General features: G+C 34.9%; 2 protein-coding genes across 2 annotated transcripts; one reads left to right on the top strand and one right to left on the bottom strand.

Moving 5' to 3' along the window:
• Positions 1-204: 204 nt before the first annotated feature.
• Positions 205-6,777, bottom strand: LOC145618996 (stemmadenine O-acetyltransferase-like). The gene is made up of 2 exons (XM_081673599.1): positions 6,170-6,777; positions 205-995 (listed from the first exon to the last, which is right to left on the bottom strand). The coding sequence occupies exons 1-2, from the start codon at positions 6,775-6,777 to the stop codon at positions 251-253; spliced, it is 1,353 nt and encodes a 450-aa protein (XP_081529725.1). The 3' UTR covers positions 205-250.
• A 4,524-nt stretch (positions 6,778-11,301) lies between these two features.
• On the top strand, positions 11,302-15,872 carry LOC145618995 (protein NRT1/ PTR FAMILY 2.3-like). Its single transcript, XM_081673598.1, has 4 exons — positions 11,302-11,416; positions 13,936-14,153; positions 14,322-14,878; positions 15,029-15,872. The coding sequence occupies exons 1-4, from the start codon at positions 11,302-11,304 to the stop codon at positions 15,870-15,872; spliced, it is 1,734 nt and encodes a 577-aa protein (XP_081529724.1).
• The last annotated feature ends 1,266 nt before the right edge of the window (positions 15,873-17,138 follow it).

The raw sequence follows: 17,138 nt of genomic DNA, 5'->3' as shown, positions 1-17,138 counted from the left end.
ATATTTTTAACCTACACATTGCTTTTTAAATCATCGAAAATACTTGTTTTTAGCTGGCTTTGTCAATAAATACTTATACTTTAATTAAATTAAAAGATAGTTGACATTAACTTCAAGTTGCAAAAACTAATGTAGTTGAAATAATCTTGCTTACAACTATTATACAACAAAAGTAAGTAATTAACTAGGACAACATGTCAAAAAATGACCAAAAAAAAATAATAATGAAATTGAGCTCTTAGATTCTTAATTAGAGCTTGCTGGTAGCATGAGGTGCCTTGGACATGAGCGCAATAAGTTCTTTATCATTTTCGAATTTTGCCATATCTTCGCTACTTAAGTTGATATAAGCTACAATATTATTGGACGACGGACCAGCAGGGATTAATATAACCAAATTCTTGTATATTAGTGTTGCCGATGTAACCCATATTGGCTTTCCCCAACCAAAATCAGCTTCATACACCGGCAAGCTTCGTAAATTGCTGAACCCGAGTGCTACGATCTCTCCTTTGCTCACCCTTTCGAAGTGTTGTGTTATAAACTTCAAGTCCTCTTTACCCTCTTGCAAGTATCTTATGAACTCATCATTGTTTATTACTTTTCCTATGGTCTCCTTCATTTGGTTTAAGAAGTCGAGTTGACAATTTGATATGTTTTTATCATTGATCGTCTTACACAACTTTATTATGGCATTTACAACCATGTTACCAAAGTAATACGATTGATCATTAGGTGGACTCACTCGAGGGCGTAGATTAACCGCATGATTAACTTCGTAAGGCTTACTATCGACACTATTGTAACAAGATAACTTTATCCTGCTCCAAACGAAGGCCGATACAACCATAGGGAGGGAAGGCCGATAGCTTGTGTTATTTTCGGAAAATAGTTTGGACCTAAGGGCATGTAACTTTTCTTCGCTAAACATAAACCATTTTGTAACTGGTCTATCCTTGATGAGATTAGCATTTTGGTTTGTAAAATCATCCATACTTTCGAATTTTGGTGTCGCAGTGATACAGTCCATGTTCTATGCTTTAGGATTTGGAGGGAAAGTTTATTAGTCATATTGTTATTTCAGTTTTGTCTTTTTGTGCTTAGTTCTTTTTACAGCTGGATTAGAGAATCTTTTCTGTTAAGCCATGCTTTATTTATGCTCTCAAGTTGTAATTGTGGAATTATGAAATGAATTAACAACTTCTTCCCTAATCTCTTTCTCTCTCTATTCTGTTTCTTCTCTCCCTCTCTGTTCTTCACCCTTCTTCTCCTTATTTTCTGGTTTTCTGAAAATTCTGAGTTAAACTTAGCTCAGATAAGGTTCTACACCTTATCAGTGGTATCAGAGCAGACGCTGCCCTCTCTGTAAAATTCTGGCACCTACACTCTCTACTCGAGTATCCCGGATGGAAGCTCAGTTGCAGGCCTTGGAGAAACGGCTTGATGCTCATGCTCTAGCTTCTGATCAGAAGATGGAAGAACTTTCTTTGGCTTCTAATCGGAAGTTTGAGGATCTGCTGCACATGCTCCAGGCTATGAAGGAGCAAATGATAGACTCCAGATCACCCAGATCAGAGGATCGTTTCAATCAGCTTAAATTGGGGTATAATCCTAAACTGGAATTTCCTAAGTTTGATGGTAGCAACACTAGAATGTGGATTAAAAAATGCTGCAAATACTTTGATTTATGTAAAATTCCTGCTGATCAGAAAGTTAATTTGGCTTCTTTAAATATGACTGGGAAGGCTGAAAACTGGATATCTAGTTATTTGGCTAATAGATCCAATGTTGATTGGAATGATTTTGTAATAGATGTGAGTGCTAGGTTCAGGGATGATAAGGGGTTAAATGTGGTTGAGGAGTTCAATAAATTGCAGCAAACTGACAGCATTGAAGCTTATGTTGATGAATTTGAAAACCTTAAATCAATCATGATTCAGAATAGTCTGTGCTTGCCTGAGAATTATTTGTTGCAGAGCTTCATTGGAGGTCTTAAACCTGGAATAAGACCCTTTGTGAGAGCTTTCAAACCTCAATCCATTACTGCAGCCATGGAGTATGCTAGGCTACAGGATGAGTCTATCTTAGCTAATTCCCCAAAAACACAAAGATCAAACACCACCTACCCAAAATCATACCCAAACACTTTCCAAAACACCAAACAACCTCCATTGCTTCCTACCCCACCAGTCCCACCCTTGACCTCTCCTAAACCTTTCCAGAAACCCTTCAATAAACCTAAGTATGTCCCTGCTGACATAAGAGCTGAGAAGATAGCTAAGGGCTTATGTTATTACTGTGATGCACCATATGACAGAAATCATAAATGTCAATTCAAGGAGCCACAATTGTTCACTATTGAAATCCCTGGATTGGATGAAGTAGACAAGGCAGTTGTTGAGCTGGAGGAGCAGGACAGTGACCTTGAGATAGACCCTAAAATCTCTTTTTGTGCTTTATCTGGTGATACAAATTTTCAAACCATGAGAGTTAAGGCTATGGTGGGTAATGTTCCTGTCCATACTTTGGTGGATTCTGGTAGCTCACATAATTTCTTAGACATTAATCTGGCTGAGAAATTAGGCTGTCAATGTGAAGCAATTGAGGGTCAGTCTATTATTGTGGCTGATGGCAATAAGTTGCTGTGTCACTCTATCTGCAGACAGTTTAATTGGTCCTTAGGATCACATGAGTATGTTGCTGATGTTATGTTGATTCCTCTTGGTAGTTGTGATATGGTCCTTGGAATTCAATGGCTAAGCACTTTAGGCCCTATTTCTTGGGATTTCAGCAAACTCACTATGCAATTTCATAGAGATGGTGAGTTAGTTGAGCTTCAGGGAGTGCAGCCTAAGAAACTAAAAGTCTTGTCTGCTGCACCTTCTCAGAAATTGTTGGATGGGGCTGCTCATATTTGTCTGTTACAGGCTATTGATCTAGCTGACTCAGCTCCTTATTCTTGCTTAATGCAAGTTAGTGGAACTGAACAACACCATCCTGCTCTGCATCAGTTGTTACAGCAGTTTGCTAGGGTGTTTGAAGACCCTAGAGAGTTACCACCTTGCAGGGAGCTGTATGACCATAGAATTCACCTAGAACAAGGTGCAAGAACTGTAAACATCAGACCTTACAGATACCCTTTGAAGCAAAAAGACATTATTGAGCAGTTGGTGCAGGAAATGCTTGAAAGGGGCATTATACAGACTAGTACTAGTCCTTTTGCCTCACCTGTGGTCTTAGTTGGCAAAAAGGATGGGACATGGAGGCTTTGTGTTGATTATAGAGAGCTAAACAAAAGAACAATAAAAAATAAATTCCCAATTCCAGTCTTAGAGGAATTAATTGATGAACTCTCTGGTGCCAGGGTATTTACCAAGCTAGATCTTAGGGCAGGCTATCATCAGCTCAGAATCCACCCTAATGATGTGTTCAAAACTGCTTTTAAGACACATGAGGGTCACTATGAATTTTTGGTCATGCCATTTGGCCTCACTAATGCTCCATCTTCTTTTCAAAGTTGGATGAATGCTGTTTTTAAGCCTTTGCTTAGAAAATGTGTTTTGGTGTTTTTTGATGATATTTTGGTGTATAGCAAGAGTTTGGATGAGCATTGGAATCATCTTGCTGAAGTATTCACTTTAATGTCTCAGCATTCCCTTTTTGCTAAAGAGAGTAAATGCTCTTTTGTTACTACTAGGGTTGAGTATTTAGGGCACTTCATATCTGGACAGGGGGTTGAAACTGATCCAAGTAAGATTGATGTCATTAATTCCTGGCCTACACCATCTACTGTGAAAGACTTGAGAAGTTTTCTTGGATTGGCTGGGTATTACAGAAAGTTTATTAAGGGTTATGCCATTATCAACAAACCCTTAACTGACTTGCTGAAAAAAGGTGCTTTTGAGTGGTCTAACTCAGCTCAGTATGCATTTGTTCAATTGAAGCAGTCTCTGGTTTCTGCTCCAGTTTTGGCACTCCCAGATTTCTCAAAACAATTTGTGGTGGAAACTGATGCTTCTAAAACTGGCATTGGGGCTGTTCTAATGCAAGATAGCCACCCTTTAGCTTTTATTAGCAGATCTCTTGGCTCTAAATGGCAGCAGCTGTCTGTGTATGAAAAAGAGCTGTTAGCTATGGTATTTGCAGTACAGAAGTGGGAACAGTATCTGTTATGGTCACATTTTGTGGTCAAAACAGATCAGAAAAGCCTGAAATGGTTGTTGCAGCAAAAGATTTCTACTCCTTTTCAGCAATTTTGGCTGTCTAAGCTCATGGGGTTTGATTATGAAATTCAGTTCAAGTCTGGAAAACAAAATACTGTGGCTGATGCTCTTTCTAGGGTGTCAGGTTCTGAAATATTGTTGAATGCTATTACAGTGGTGGATTCAAATTTGGTTCAATGCATTCAGAACAGTTATCATTTGGATGACAATACTAGTGCTATTGTGTCCAAGCTTATGCAGGGTGAGTCTGTCCCTGGGTTTTTTCTGCAAGATGCATTGCTTAAAAGGCATAGCAAAATTGTGGTGGGTCCCGATGAGAATCTCAGAAAAAAATTAATCAAGTGGCAACATGATTCCTTGGAAGCAGGACATTCTGGCAGGGATCAAACACTAAAAAGGTTGCAGTCCCTTTTTTATTGGAAGGGCTTAGCAAGAGATGTGAGTCAGTTTGTTAGAAAGTGTAAGGTTTGCCAGGTCTCAAAATATGATACTGCTGCCAAACCAGGTGCCCTACAGCCTTTACCAATTCCTGAACAGATATGGACTGATATATCTATGGATTTTATAACTGGACTCCCTATGTCTATGTCTAGAAATGTGATATTTGTGGTTGTGGATAGGCTAAGCAAATATGCACATTTTATTGCACTTAAGCATCCATTTACTGCTGTTGAGGTGGCTCAAGCTTACTTAGACAATGTATTCAGGCTTCATGGTTGGCCAAGGAGCATTGTTAGTGACAGAGATTCAGTGTTCCTTAGTCAATTTTGGAAGGGCCTGTTCTCTTTATATGGCACTGAGTTTCTTTTGTCTACAGCTTACCATCCTGAGACTGATGGTCAGACAGAGGTTGTAAACCGTTGTCTTGAGACATATTTGAGGTGCTTTACTTGTGAGAAGCCTGCTGAATGGTGTAAGTATATGCCTATGGCTGAGTGGTGGTACAACACTCACTTTCACACTTCTACAGGCATGACCCCCTATGAAGCTGTGTACTGTCAGCCACCCCCAGTTCATTTACCATATTTACCTGGGGAATCCACTAATGAAGTAGTGGATAGGAGTATGCAGAAATGAGAGGAAGTTCTGAAAGTTCTCAAGACTAATTTGATTAAAGCTCAGCAGAGAATGAAATTTCAGGCAGATAAGAAAAGATCTGAGAGGAGTTTTGTGGTCAATGATTGGGTATGGCTCAAACTACATCCTTATAGGCAGCATTCTATGCAAGGTCGAAGTTGTGCTAAGCTTGCTGCAAAGTATTTTGGGCCATTTAAGGTCACTGCTGTCATTGGTAAAGTGGCTTATAAGCTACTACTTCCCAGTTCTGCTAAGATCCATGATGTTTTTCATGTTTCTCAACTTAAGGCTTTTCATGGAGATCTTCCTGCTGCAGCAATACTACCTGATATCTCAGACACCTCCCTTCCTTCTCCTAGTTTACCACAAGCTATTCTTGACAAGCGTTCTGTTCATCAGAAGGGTTGTACTACAGATCAAGTGCTGGTGCAATGGCAGGACAAACCCAGGCATGAGGCCTCTTGGATGCTTCAGTCTGATTTCCTTGCTCAGTTCCCTGGTTCAGCTCATCTTTTGCCTTGAGGACAAGTCATTTAAAGGGGGAGGGTATGATACAGTCCATGTTCTATGCTTTAGGATTTGGAGGGAAAGTTTATTAGTCATATTGTTATTTCAGTTTTGTCTTTTTGTGCTTAGTTCTTTTTACAGCTGGATTAGAGAATCTTTTCTGTTAAGCCATGCTTTATTTATGCTCTCAAGTTGTAATTGTGGAATTATGAAATGAATTAACAACTTCTTCCCTAATCTCTTTCTCTCTCTATTCTGTTTCTTCTCTCCCTCTCTGTTCTTCACCCTTCTTCTCCTTATTTTCTGGTTTTCTGAAAATTCTGAGTTAAACTTAGCTCAGATAAGGTTCTACACCTTATCACGCAGGTAGAAAAAGTTTCCATATATCGAAATAAGGGCGGTCACAAAGATTGTGATGATATTGGTTATTACTAATGGCGGCCATAGATGCCCATGTTTTGACAAACATTAATAACGAGAAGGCATCGGAAATGGCATGGCTCATCTTCACCCCAATGGCAAGACCGCCGCAGGCAAATACATTGACTTGTATGGCTAACAACAAGGCCGTATGCCCTTCTTGGCCGTAAGGGGGTAACAACTTATCAAGCTCAGAGATCTCGGCCTTGTAAGCTACATCTATCAATGGCTTATCCACCTCAGCTTGCACATAGGGTACACCCTCGTCGTTACAACTTATGGAATTAGCATCTTGAACGCGCCCTGCTAGTGGATAGAAAATGGATAATGTGTAGGGAAGGGATCCTTTGAGTCGATCCAAGACATCATTAGTACTAATATTGGCAGTATGTTTTTGGGAGTAAAAGAAGATAAGGGGCATAAGGACAGGGGTGTTTACATGATCGAACAACGAGGCTCGTAGAGATCGAAGATGGTTAGGTGTTGGGGATGAAGGTTTGACAATGTCTTCGGAGACGAATTTGATGTTTATTGTAGTTATTAAAGCCATTACAAATATTAATAGCTACTAAAAATTTATAAATGTATTCTGCTCGGTCAAAATTGCTTGGAGATCAACTATAAATCCAAGGCCAAGATTACATTGTCTAATGTGTTGCACACTTGCACGTTATAATTACGTAATTCTTTTGAATGATTCAAAACAAATTTAATTGTATAAAACTATAGTAATATTTTTAGATTAGGAACAATATATTAAAGCTTCATAGTATAGCTAGCAAGTTGTAAGACAAATTCAAGTAATTTATTTTATTAAACAGAAGATGATGTCTTATGATAAGTGCATCATGATCGATACGTTAATAACACATGATCATTTAGCACGTTGACAGAAGATGATGTCTTATGAGTTATGATGAGTGCATGGTGATCGATAATTGTAAATAAAACACTTTATATGAATAATGGATCCTTGTTATGAAATATTGTGTGGATGACCATTATATTCGTTGTATCATTTCAAAATATTCTAGTTATAAGGTTTATTATTATCCAAAAAAACCCTAATTATATTGTATGTATATATAAAGAGATGACAATTCGGGTAAATGAGTTGGGTTTAGTTCGAATTAGTGTGGGTCAACTCAACATGGGTCAGGTAAATTCAAGTAAATGTCGTAATTTATGCGGGTTGGGTCATGCTTGAGTCTGGTCACGTCGGGTCATACATCTTATGGGGGTTGTGTTGGGTTTATGTCGGACCAATATTAGGTCGGGTTACATTAGGGTCGGGTGAATAATTCGTATGTATTTACTAACCCACCTCTTCTTTGCAAAAACTTAATCCAAAAAAACCAATTTTTTTTTTTAAAACCAAATTGTTTTTCCTTCTTTAATTGGCCATTTTCACAAAGATTTGATTGTTTGGATTGAGTTTTTGCAAAAAAGAAGAAGATTAGTTAATATATACGAATTACATGTTTACGAATTAATGCAAATTAGGACGCCAAAAAGAAAAAAAAAAAACTAACGAACGTCTTCTTCAATTACACAGTTGGAAGAAAACCAATCATTCAACCTAGATCAAAACGCCGCCGGCCACCGCACGAGAATTTAAGGTCAAAGTCTTTAAAGTTTGACCCAATTTTTCGCAATATGAGAAAAATGTAGGGAAAGAGGGAGTACCTTGTAGGAATTTTACTTAAACTCAATTTTGTCTTTTTGGAGATCAAAATTTTTAAAATGATATGCAACTTTTTAGTTTGGGTCTTTTTGGAGATCAAAATTTTTAAAATGATATGCAACTTTTTAGTTTGGGCACCAACTAGACCCCAGCTTGAATCAGTCTTTATTCGAGAGAGAGGAGTTTTTGTTTATGGATTTTTTATAATATCACAATTCACAATAAGTTATACTCTGTGAGTCCGTAAAATAATATAGTACAAAATATTAGTCGTAGGCAATTGGCGATTAATAATACATAACCTTTTTTTTTTTTTTGTGCAAGATTTTGGAGGGCAAGATTTTGTGCAAGTCTTGACGAAGGTCATCAAATCGAAGTGAGGCATTGAGCTAATATGGTTGAGCATCCTCAGGGAAGGTTCAAGCTTGAGGAAAGGAAGTGGCGAGATTGGTTGGTTATTGAAGGGTGCTACAATTTATCGTTTCATCCTTGTCATTGATTTGTGATATATAAATTGAGTTTTGAATTAAAATGATTTTGGTTTTCAATTTAATCACTTGGTTGAACAAATTGGTTTGGAAGTTCTTGAGTCGGCTTTGTAGGTATGCCTTCTGAAAACCTTCACGAGACCATACTCGTCCACTAGGGTAGCCTAGGGGTTTAAAGGGCTTGTTGCACATGCTAAGTGCAATCGTGATTCCTACGACAGTAAGTATTACGATTTATTGCTTTCTAGGTTAGTTTTGTTTTCTTTCCTCGAGGACAAGTAAAGGTTAAGTGTGGGGGAATTTGATAACACATTTATATACTCATTGTTATATGTTATATTTGAGTGTTTCTCATATTTTCTCTATATATTTAATCTTTTAGAGCTATATTTCTTTATATTTCGATGTTGCTCTCCTCGTGCTCTCTTTCTTTACTTTGTAGGATTTACGCGTAAAAGAGCACATTTTCAAGCTAAGTGAGCTAGGAGCATGTAGGAGATTACGAGCCCAACATCATATGGTCACATTCCAAGCTTGAAGTTGTTTTCGAAGGAGTATTGTGTAGAAATTGCCTAGCCTTGGCCTGGTCGTGGCTTGTTGCATCAAGCTTTGGCCTGGTCGTGGCTCCTCCTTTTATGCCCAAGAGAAGCCTACCAAGATCAGTAGACACCACGGGTTGGCCGTGGCAAAGTCCCAGCAGCTTTGGGTAACCCGTGGCTATCACCTGACGAAACATCAAAGCCAAGTTTGAGGCGGTTCGGAAGACCTATTTTTAGGAAACTTCTTTACTTATTCCTAGGGATATAAATAGGCTTTGTTTAGGCATATTAGACAACTTTTTTGGACTCGTTAAATTGAGTTGAAGAATTCTACAATTCCCTTCAATTTTAGATTTACTTTGTTCAAGATTCCATCTTCAATTCCATTAATTCAAGTATTTCTTCTTTCCTATATTATTATGTCTTTTGATTATTTTGTTAATTTAATTATGAGTGAGTAGATTTATATTCTAGGGTTAGGTTGAACCGTAGTTATGAGTAATGCATGATTTCTCCCAATTCCTTATTTAATTAGATTAATTGTTTTGTTTATTGAATTGTGCTAATTTATCAATGTTAGGTTAGACGTAGTTTGATATTGATTGAACCTAGTATCTTTTTTATCAATGGAAGTTGAGATTAGATGGTTTGATTAAATTCAATAAGGGGGCATGAAATTCTCCATGGAAATAGGTAGGATGGATTGCTAGGATTGTATGGATGTTGAGTTTAATGTCTCTAAATTGCATGATACCATGGAAATAGGTTTGATTGGATTTTAGAGAAGCCATAGATACTCGGAAGGGGTTTATTGGTATTTTCAAGGGCACGTCCTTCCTTTGAGTATTATTATTTTGATTAATTGGGGTAGGGATTTATCTTTGCATTTCATACTAGTGGTGATACTTAACTCTGTATGTTTTTATTAATTGATTTATTTCATCTTGATTCTTCTTGTTTATTTTGTTTAGAATTAGATTAGTTGAATATCACTATTGATTGGTTACTTGCTTAGTAGTTACTTGAGTCTAATTAATTAGTTGAACCATAGTCTCTTGGGATCCGACCCTTACTTGCCCGTCTACATAGTAGTGGTCTTGTTAGGTTATTTTTGTTAGGTGCACGACACGCCTATGACCCCCAAAGTTTTGATTAATTCCAGAATAATCCAAAGTTGGGATTATTGAAACAAAATCCGACAAAGTTAGGATCACAGGTTTAGCTAGCTAGCCCACCTCTGCAGGTCGGCGCTTGAGAGCAGAGGAAGGGAGGTAAGGGAATCCCCTATTTCCAAACATTTTCTAGTTAGTGGGACTCGAACTTGTGACCTCTAAGTCATAGCGTGAGTTCCTCACCAGATCCACCAAGCTTTGCTTGGTTTTTACTCTAAGTACATGTTCATTACATTTTAATAATATGTTGTTTTCACTATAGCTATATGTTTATTAATTTTATATATTTTGTTTTCCCTACAAAACGGTTGTACGATGCACCGAACAACGCTTGCAAAGACCAACGATTATACGGTATCCCTTCTTAAACTAGTATCATCCCACACCACGTCACTATTCATCAACAACATTTAGCATCACACCACTTCACAATTCAATGCATTCAAAGAGGTTGAACAAAAACTTCATTAATTAAAGGACTTTTTGTGAAGAACTACCTTATACAAGTCAATTTTTGTGAAAAACTACGCACCTCGTTAAAAAAAATATTGTATGAAACTACCTTTTAAACAATACATGTCGTAAGAAACTACCTTATAAGACAAATAATGTTGTAAAAAGCTATCTTTTGCCGAATTATTGCATTGAATAAGAGACGTTTAATGACCTATTATCTATCATTTTTTTTTCTCCTTTTTTTCACCCAATTTCTCCATAGCCCTTTATTAATTCCCCTCTCTTTCAATGTTAAATCAAGCACATGGTAGCAACTTACAACATTTAGTTTTTATAAGTTAGTTTCTTACAACAATTTTTTTATAAGGTAATATTTCACAAAATTTGATGCATGTACTATAGTTTTTCACAAAAAGTCCTTAACTAAATGAAAACCATATGTATTACTATCTTAGCTAGAAATAAATCATATTAGTACTATAATATTCAACATTAATATATAAATAAATACAAGTATTAGAATGAAGAATAATGACAAAAAACAAAAAAAAAAACAAAATAATTTATTGTTGTCATTATATTCTAATTTACTTAAAATAATAAAACAAATTAACAAGTCTTTTAAATTAATAGTTGTTGGCAATTGGAAATATAAAATAAATTAATAAATTTAAGTGTGATGTTAATGTACAAGATGGATTCCAACGGATCATCTTTATTATAGTAACCTTAAAGATGGAAAGTTGTGAGTCGAAGCAACAAGAAGTATCATCAAGACTAGGTGTTGATGAAGAAAATCAAGAAAACATCAACAACAAAGGAGGTTGGATAACTTTCCCTTTCATCATTGGTATTATTTCTCTTCCTTTCTCTCTTACACTGTTTCATGAACTATTTGTATTACTTGTACATTATAATTATCAATCTCAGATCTCATTAAATTTGACAATAATTTTTACGACTAGGTTGGAGAAATACGTTCAAATATATTCTGACTTTCTACTCATAAATTTATGTGTTAAGATACTCCCTTCATCATAACCTATAGAATAATGCTCGTTTTCATTTTTAAGGTAAAAAATTTTAATTTTATGACAAAATTTCTCATTGATGCATTCACAAAAATACAGTCACGTGGTAAAAAAGAAGTGATCGATTTGTCTTGTTGTAGAGTTTTGATAATATAGATTACTTATAATTAATTTTATACATTAAAATGTAGTTATAGATAAAGATGGTAAATGAGACTATGTAATAAAATTAGGAACTATAGTATGAGATGAAAGAAATATATTGAACAAAATTAAAATAATAATTTAAAAAGGTACAAAATTTTCAAGCCTTGTTATGTTGAGATCGTGAAATACGCTCGAATAGTCACGAAATAGCTAGCTAGTCTCGTTAAGGCTCCAAATTCAAACCAAATTTCACAATCTTTATTTATTTATTTATTTATTTTTTTTTGAAAGATCTTTAATTTATTCAATTGGTATTTAGGCCTGGACAATGTCAATAAGTCAACTTTGTTTAGAAATCTATCTTTCATGTTTCCACGATCAAATCTTATCAAGAGATGATATCAATGATAACATGGGACCAACTCCATTATAATCTATTCACATAACATGATTAATATCAATATAAGTCTGGAAGTCAAGGTTTTATATTCCCCCATTATCTTTTGTCTACGTTTTATAATAAGGCCATATTTTCTTCATCTTATTTTTTGTTGAATCAAAATTATATTTATTGAAAAAATAACTTTACTGAACTTAATTATTTTTTATAACATTGAAATAAATTTTACTAAACTGAAATTATTTATACGGATTGTGTATTATATATTTTTTATAAAGTTATTTTTTTAAAGTAATCAAATTAATTTTTATTGGATTAGAGCTTGACTTATACCCCATTATGTTTTACTTGGAAAATTACAGCAACAAATGGTAGTTGGACTTTCATTCATTATTCAGATACTAACTTTGATTATTCTTATAAGCAACATTAAATACAAACTTTTATCATGAAATATGATGTTAACAAATAGATACTATTTTAAAAAATTATATTCCTAATTTTTTTTAATATTTTTCATTGACATTTAATCATATAAATTTAAGGTTAAACTTGTGGATTAACATGTGTGTCAAATTTGATTGTGTCAATTAATGAGGAACAAAGGGAGTACATAGTAAAGTTAAAATAAATAAAATCATGATCAACATCTTCCTCCATTGAAAATGCTCAAGCTTCCTCCTCCATTTAGACTTCCTCACATTAACCAAGCAACATGTCCACCACCATATTTTCGGCTTCCACATCAAAGAAGAACCCTAACAAAATATTAAGACACAAATAGCAAGATCAACCCAGAGGGTAGGGGTTTGTTGCTATCTTTGATTTTGTCGTTGTATATAATCATCTATCTATACTATATATTAAAAGGCGTTTCTTTTAAAGGAACGGTGTCACATGGCACTCTTCACAGTAAATATGTCATGTCATAATAAAACATGCTATAGGCTAGATTCGAACCCAAAACCTCCGATACATAAATGTGATACGTTTACCATCTCAACCAACTTTAATTAATGTTTTAAATTTCATATAATATTATATATTCTATTCATTAATAAGTACATTAGAGGTGATGTGAATTATGTGATTCATTTATTTTTCACAAGGCGAGAATATAAATGCATATGAGGTTAAAAAAAAAAAGTGACAACCGAGACAATGCTCGAACCACACACTATTAAAAATAGTTGATCATAATTACCAAATTATAGAAATACAAAATTAGCAACTCGGGGCATCACCCGGGACACACACTAGTTTCTTCATTAAAGGTCGTTTCAAATTAAATTTAAGTTCTTTCAAAAAAAAAAAAATTAAATTAAAGTGATGGAAGAGATATAATGGAGGTGTTACTGTATAGTTTACGTAGAAGATGAATTTTGTGGATTTAATTTTGCTTATTGATGAAATTACGTTGCTGCCCTTACCAAATTGGTGTACTTCACTACTTTACCCCTAAATTAACACGTTATGTTTATGATGAAGATAAATTTAATTATATTCTTTTCTCATATAAGTGCATTGAAAAATTAAAGAAATAAATATGAACGACTTGTAAATATGACTTGCAAACTTGCAGTTATATGGTAACAAAAATCAATCTCTTTTAAACTGCTAAGCCATGTATAGGGAAACTCGGTTCCTAACATGGTATCAGATCCTGTACATTGCTATTATATGAAAATTTAACATTAGAAGTTTAGAACACATGGAGTAACTTTTTTTTTTAATATAGATATTTCAACCCGTATCATAAATCACTAAAAGAAATAATTGCAATAATCGCAGGGACTATGATAGGAATATCATTGGCAGTAAGTGCTTGGAACGCTAATCTAGTTGTATATGCAATACAACAATACAACATGAAGGAGATCACCGCTGCAAAACTGTACAATATAGTTATGGGTGGTATGACTCTAGTCTCCGTCATTAGTGCAGTTCTTGCAGACTCTTTCTTCGGATCGTTCACCATCTTCATTGTTGCATCTTTTGTTTCTCTGCTTGTAAGTATTTGAAACAATCTTGATTTTTTTTTTTCTTAATGTCAGAGGACCAACTCAACCAAAAACTTAAGTTGATGGTTGAGGCTCGGGAATATGTTTAATTTATACTCTATCAGTCCATTAGTACTTTTTCATCAATAATGATGTTGGTTTTTCCTCACGATACAGGGTGTTGTCTTGTTTACGATTTCAGCTACAATTCCGTCCTTAAGGCCTGAATTATGCATTAGAAATAACTTGGTAGAATGCAAGCCCCCATCGATGGTGCAACATGGGTTCCTTTATGCCACAATAGGTTTGGCTGTGATTGGAGCTGGAGGCACAAACTTCCTACTCGGAACAATTGGTGCAGACCAATATCCTAACTCACCTAAGCATCGTCAAGTTTTCTTCAACTGGTTCCTTGGTGCGCATGAATTTGGTGAAGTCATAGGGTACACTGTCGTAGTTTACCTTCAAAGTAACGTGAGTTGGGGAATCGGCTTTGGTATCGGTGTTGCTGGGAATGCATTGGCCATATTGCTGTTCTTTGGGGGATCTTGCTTTTATCGGCGTGTAATGCCACGCGGAGGAAGCCCGTTCACTAGCATAGCTCGTGTTGTAGTGGCATCTGTAAGGAAGCTTAAAACAAATGCAACGAAGTTAGAAATCAATGGTGATAAGTACTTTTATGGCACCTCATCATCAAGTATTGATCATAGAGCTCCTCCAACTAATAGCCTCAGGTAATCTAAGTAATTATGTATTTATATACTCTCCTCGTCCCAAAATGATGTTCCTGTTTTAATTGAACTAGCTTGATTTGCTATAATTTAAGTTAAATTTGAAAGTCTATAATTATTTGTTCCTATATGTCATTGGCATAATCAATTAAGATTTCTTAATCGAGCTGCCCTAGGAAGAACGGATGATAAAGACGCGGTAGCAAGCCAAAGATTAACAAAATCATGGAGCTTATGTACAGTGAAGGAAGTAGAGGACTTTAAGAGGCTTATAAAAGTATTGCCAATTTGGTCATCCGGTCTAGTTTCAAGTATCATATTTGGAGTTAGCTCAAGTCTAGTTGTGCTCCAAGCTTTAGTAATGGACCGAAGCATGGGACCTCATTTTAAAATCCCAGCTGGAAGCATGCTCATCTTTATCATTGCATCAACATGCTTAATGATCTTTATACTTGACCGAATTATGTACCCATTGGTGCAACACATAATTTGTCGAGCATTGACACCTTTGGAGTCCATAGGTTTTGGGTATCTTGTTAACGTGTTGAGTGCAGTGGCTTTTGCCCTAGTCGAAATGAAGAGACTAAATTTAGTTAAGACTAACGATTTGACGGATCAGCAAGCAGAAGTAGTGGCTATGTCGGTGTTTTGGCTCGTCGTTCCCCTTGGGTTGATGGGTATTGGCTCAGCATTTTATTTTCCAACACTAATGGCATTCTATTATCAAGAACTTCCGGCTTCACTCAAGAATACTGCAAATGCTATGATTGCTTTACAATTTTCGGTTGGAAGTTATCTTGGCACAGTTTTTCTTATTGTTGTTCAACATTCTACTTCATGGCTACCAAATGACATTAATCATGGTAATGTAGATTACCTTTATTGGACACTTACAATCTTAGGATTTATAAGCTTTTTATACTATCTTCTTTGTGCTAAATTGTACAAGTATGATAATTCTGAGGGTCATAGTGAATCTGTTTCACATGATCATTAGTTGAAATTATATACTGATATCAATGTACTGAAACTAGTTTTGAACTCAGACGATACCCCTAAGTGTAATCATAAAACATACAATTTTAATGATGTTTTTGCTACGGTGAACTTCATGACCAAGTCCTTTTCTTGTTAAATAGTTCCTTTTCAATTATTGTCATCCCGATTATTGTAATTACAACACACAAATATTTTGTATTAAAGTTACAAATAGCTCGAAAAATGGATTAAAGAAAGACTAAAAAAGATGGAAAAAAATTTCACTTTTGCTACCATTCAAACATCCCTATTTCACTTTTGCTACCTACATAAAATTTTATTTTATTTTTCTACCACCTAAAATCACATAATTTAAAACTCACTAACATTAAACGGAATCTGTTAACGTTCCATTAAATTTATTAAATTTATTTTTTTTTTAAAAAAAAAAAAACAAAACCCAACCATCCTCATTACCCAACCTCTCTCATAAGCTGTAATACCCCTAATATTTTATTTACTCTAACTATATATTTTATTAAGATTGTTTTGGTTCTTTTAAATCTACAAGTAAGTTATTTATCTACTTTATGTTTCGAGGACGAAACTTGTTTTAAGGAGGGTAGATTGTAATACCCTAAACTTTTCTGTTTTGTTTTAAGTTTCGAGGACGAAACTTGTTTTAAGGAGGGTAGATTGTAATACCCGAATATTTTATGATTTAATATATTTTATTTTATAAAAAAAATAGTTATTTTTATTTATTAAATAACTTTTCTAATCTCATATTTTTAATTTAAAGTTTGAAAAGTTTAAATCCTATTTTGTTTAAATAGCACTGTACAATTTAAAGAGTACATAAGCTATTTTAAACCCTTAATAATTATCTATATTACTTATGTAAAATATATAAATATACCTTTATTTCTCTGCGCACTTCGTTTGCGGTACGAGAGTCCTCATAAGGTTGGCAGCAAGATGATTTTTCATCTGATTCCACTTCTTTGTTTCCCTAAAAGCAATAATTATCAATTACCTAACCTCAAGTTATCCTTTTTTTATTAGTATTGGGTAACCTTATTTCCTAACCTTTTTCCAATGTGATGAATTTTGCATTCCATAACTCCATAAGCCAACTTTTGATATAATTATGTCCGTGGATTTTGTGAAATCGGAGGCTCTTAATTGAGTCCATGAATTAAAACTCTCGAAAGGTAATCACACAAACTTCATGTTTAATTATTATTTATTATATGTAATCACACGAATCTTATTTCTTGATTTT

Source organism: Chenopodium album, chromosome 27, assembly GCF_948465745.1.
Source record: "Chenopodium album chromosome 27, dcCheAlbu1.1, whole genome shotgun sequence".
NCBI lineage: Eukaryota > Viridiplantae > Streptophyta > Magnoliopsida > Caryophyllales > Amaranthaceae > Chenopodium > Chenopodium album.
This window is presented reverse-complemented; position numbering and strand designations above follow the sequence as displayed.

Excerpts from the sequence above, each read along its gene's own strand:
- LOC145618996 (XM_081673599.1), bottom strand. The coding sequence starts at position 6,777 with ATGGCTTTAATAACTACAATAAACATCAAATTCGTCTCCGAAGACATT. Across the intron at positions 996-6,169 it reads TGGAAACTTTTTCTACCTGC|TATGGATGATTTTACAAACC; the intron begins GTGATAAGGTGT and ends AAAATTCGAAAG.
- LOC145618995 (XM_081673598.1), top strand. The coding sequence starts at position 11,302 with ATGGAAAGTTGTGAGTCGAAGCAACAAGAAGTATCATCAAGACTAGGT. Across the intron at positions 14,154-14,321 it reads CATCTTTTGTTTCTCTGCTT|GGTGTTGTCTTGTTTACGAT; the intron begins GTAAGTATTTGA and ends CTCACGATACAG. Across the intron at positions 14,879-15,028 it reads CCTCCAACTAATAGCCTCAG|ATTTCTTAATCGAGCTGCCC; the intron begins GTAATCTAAGTA and ends TAATCAATTAAG.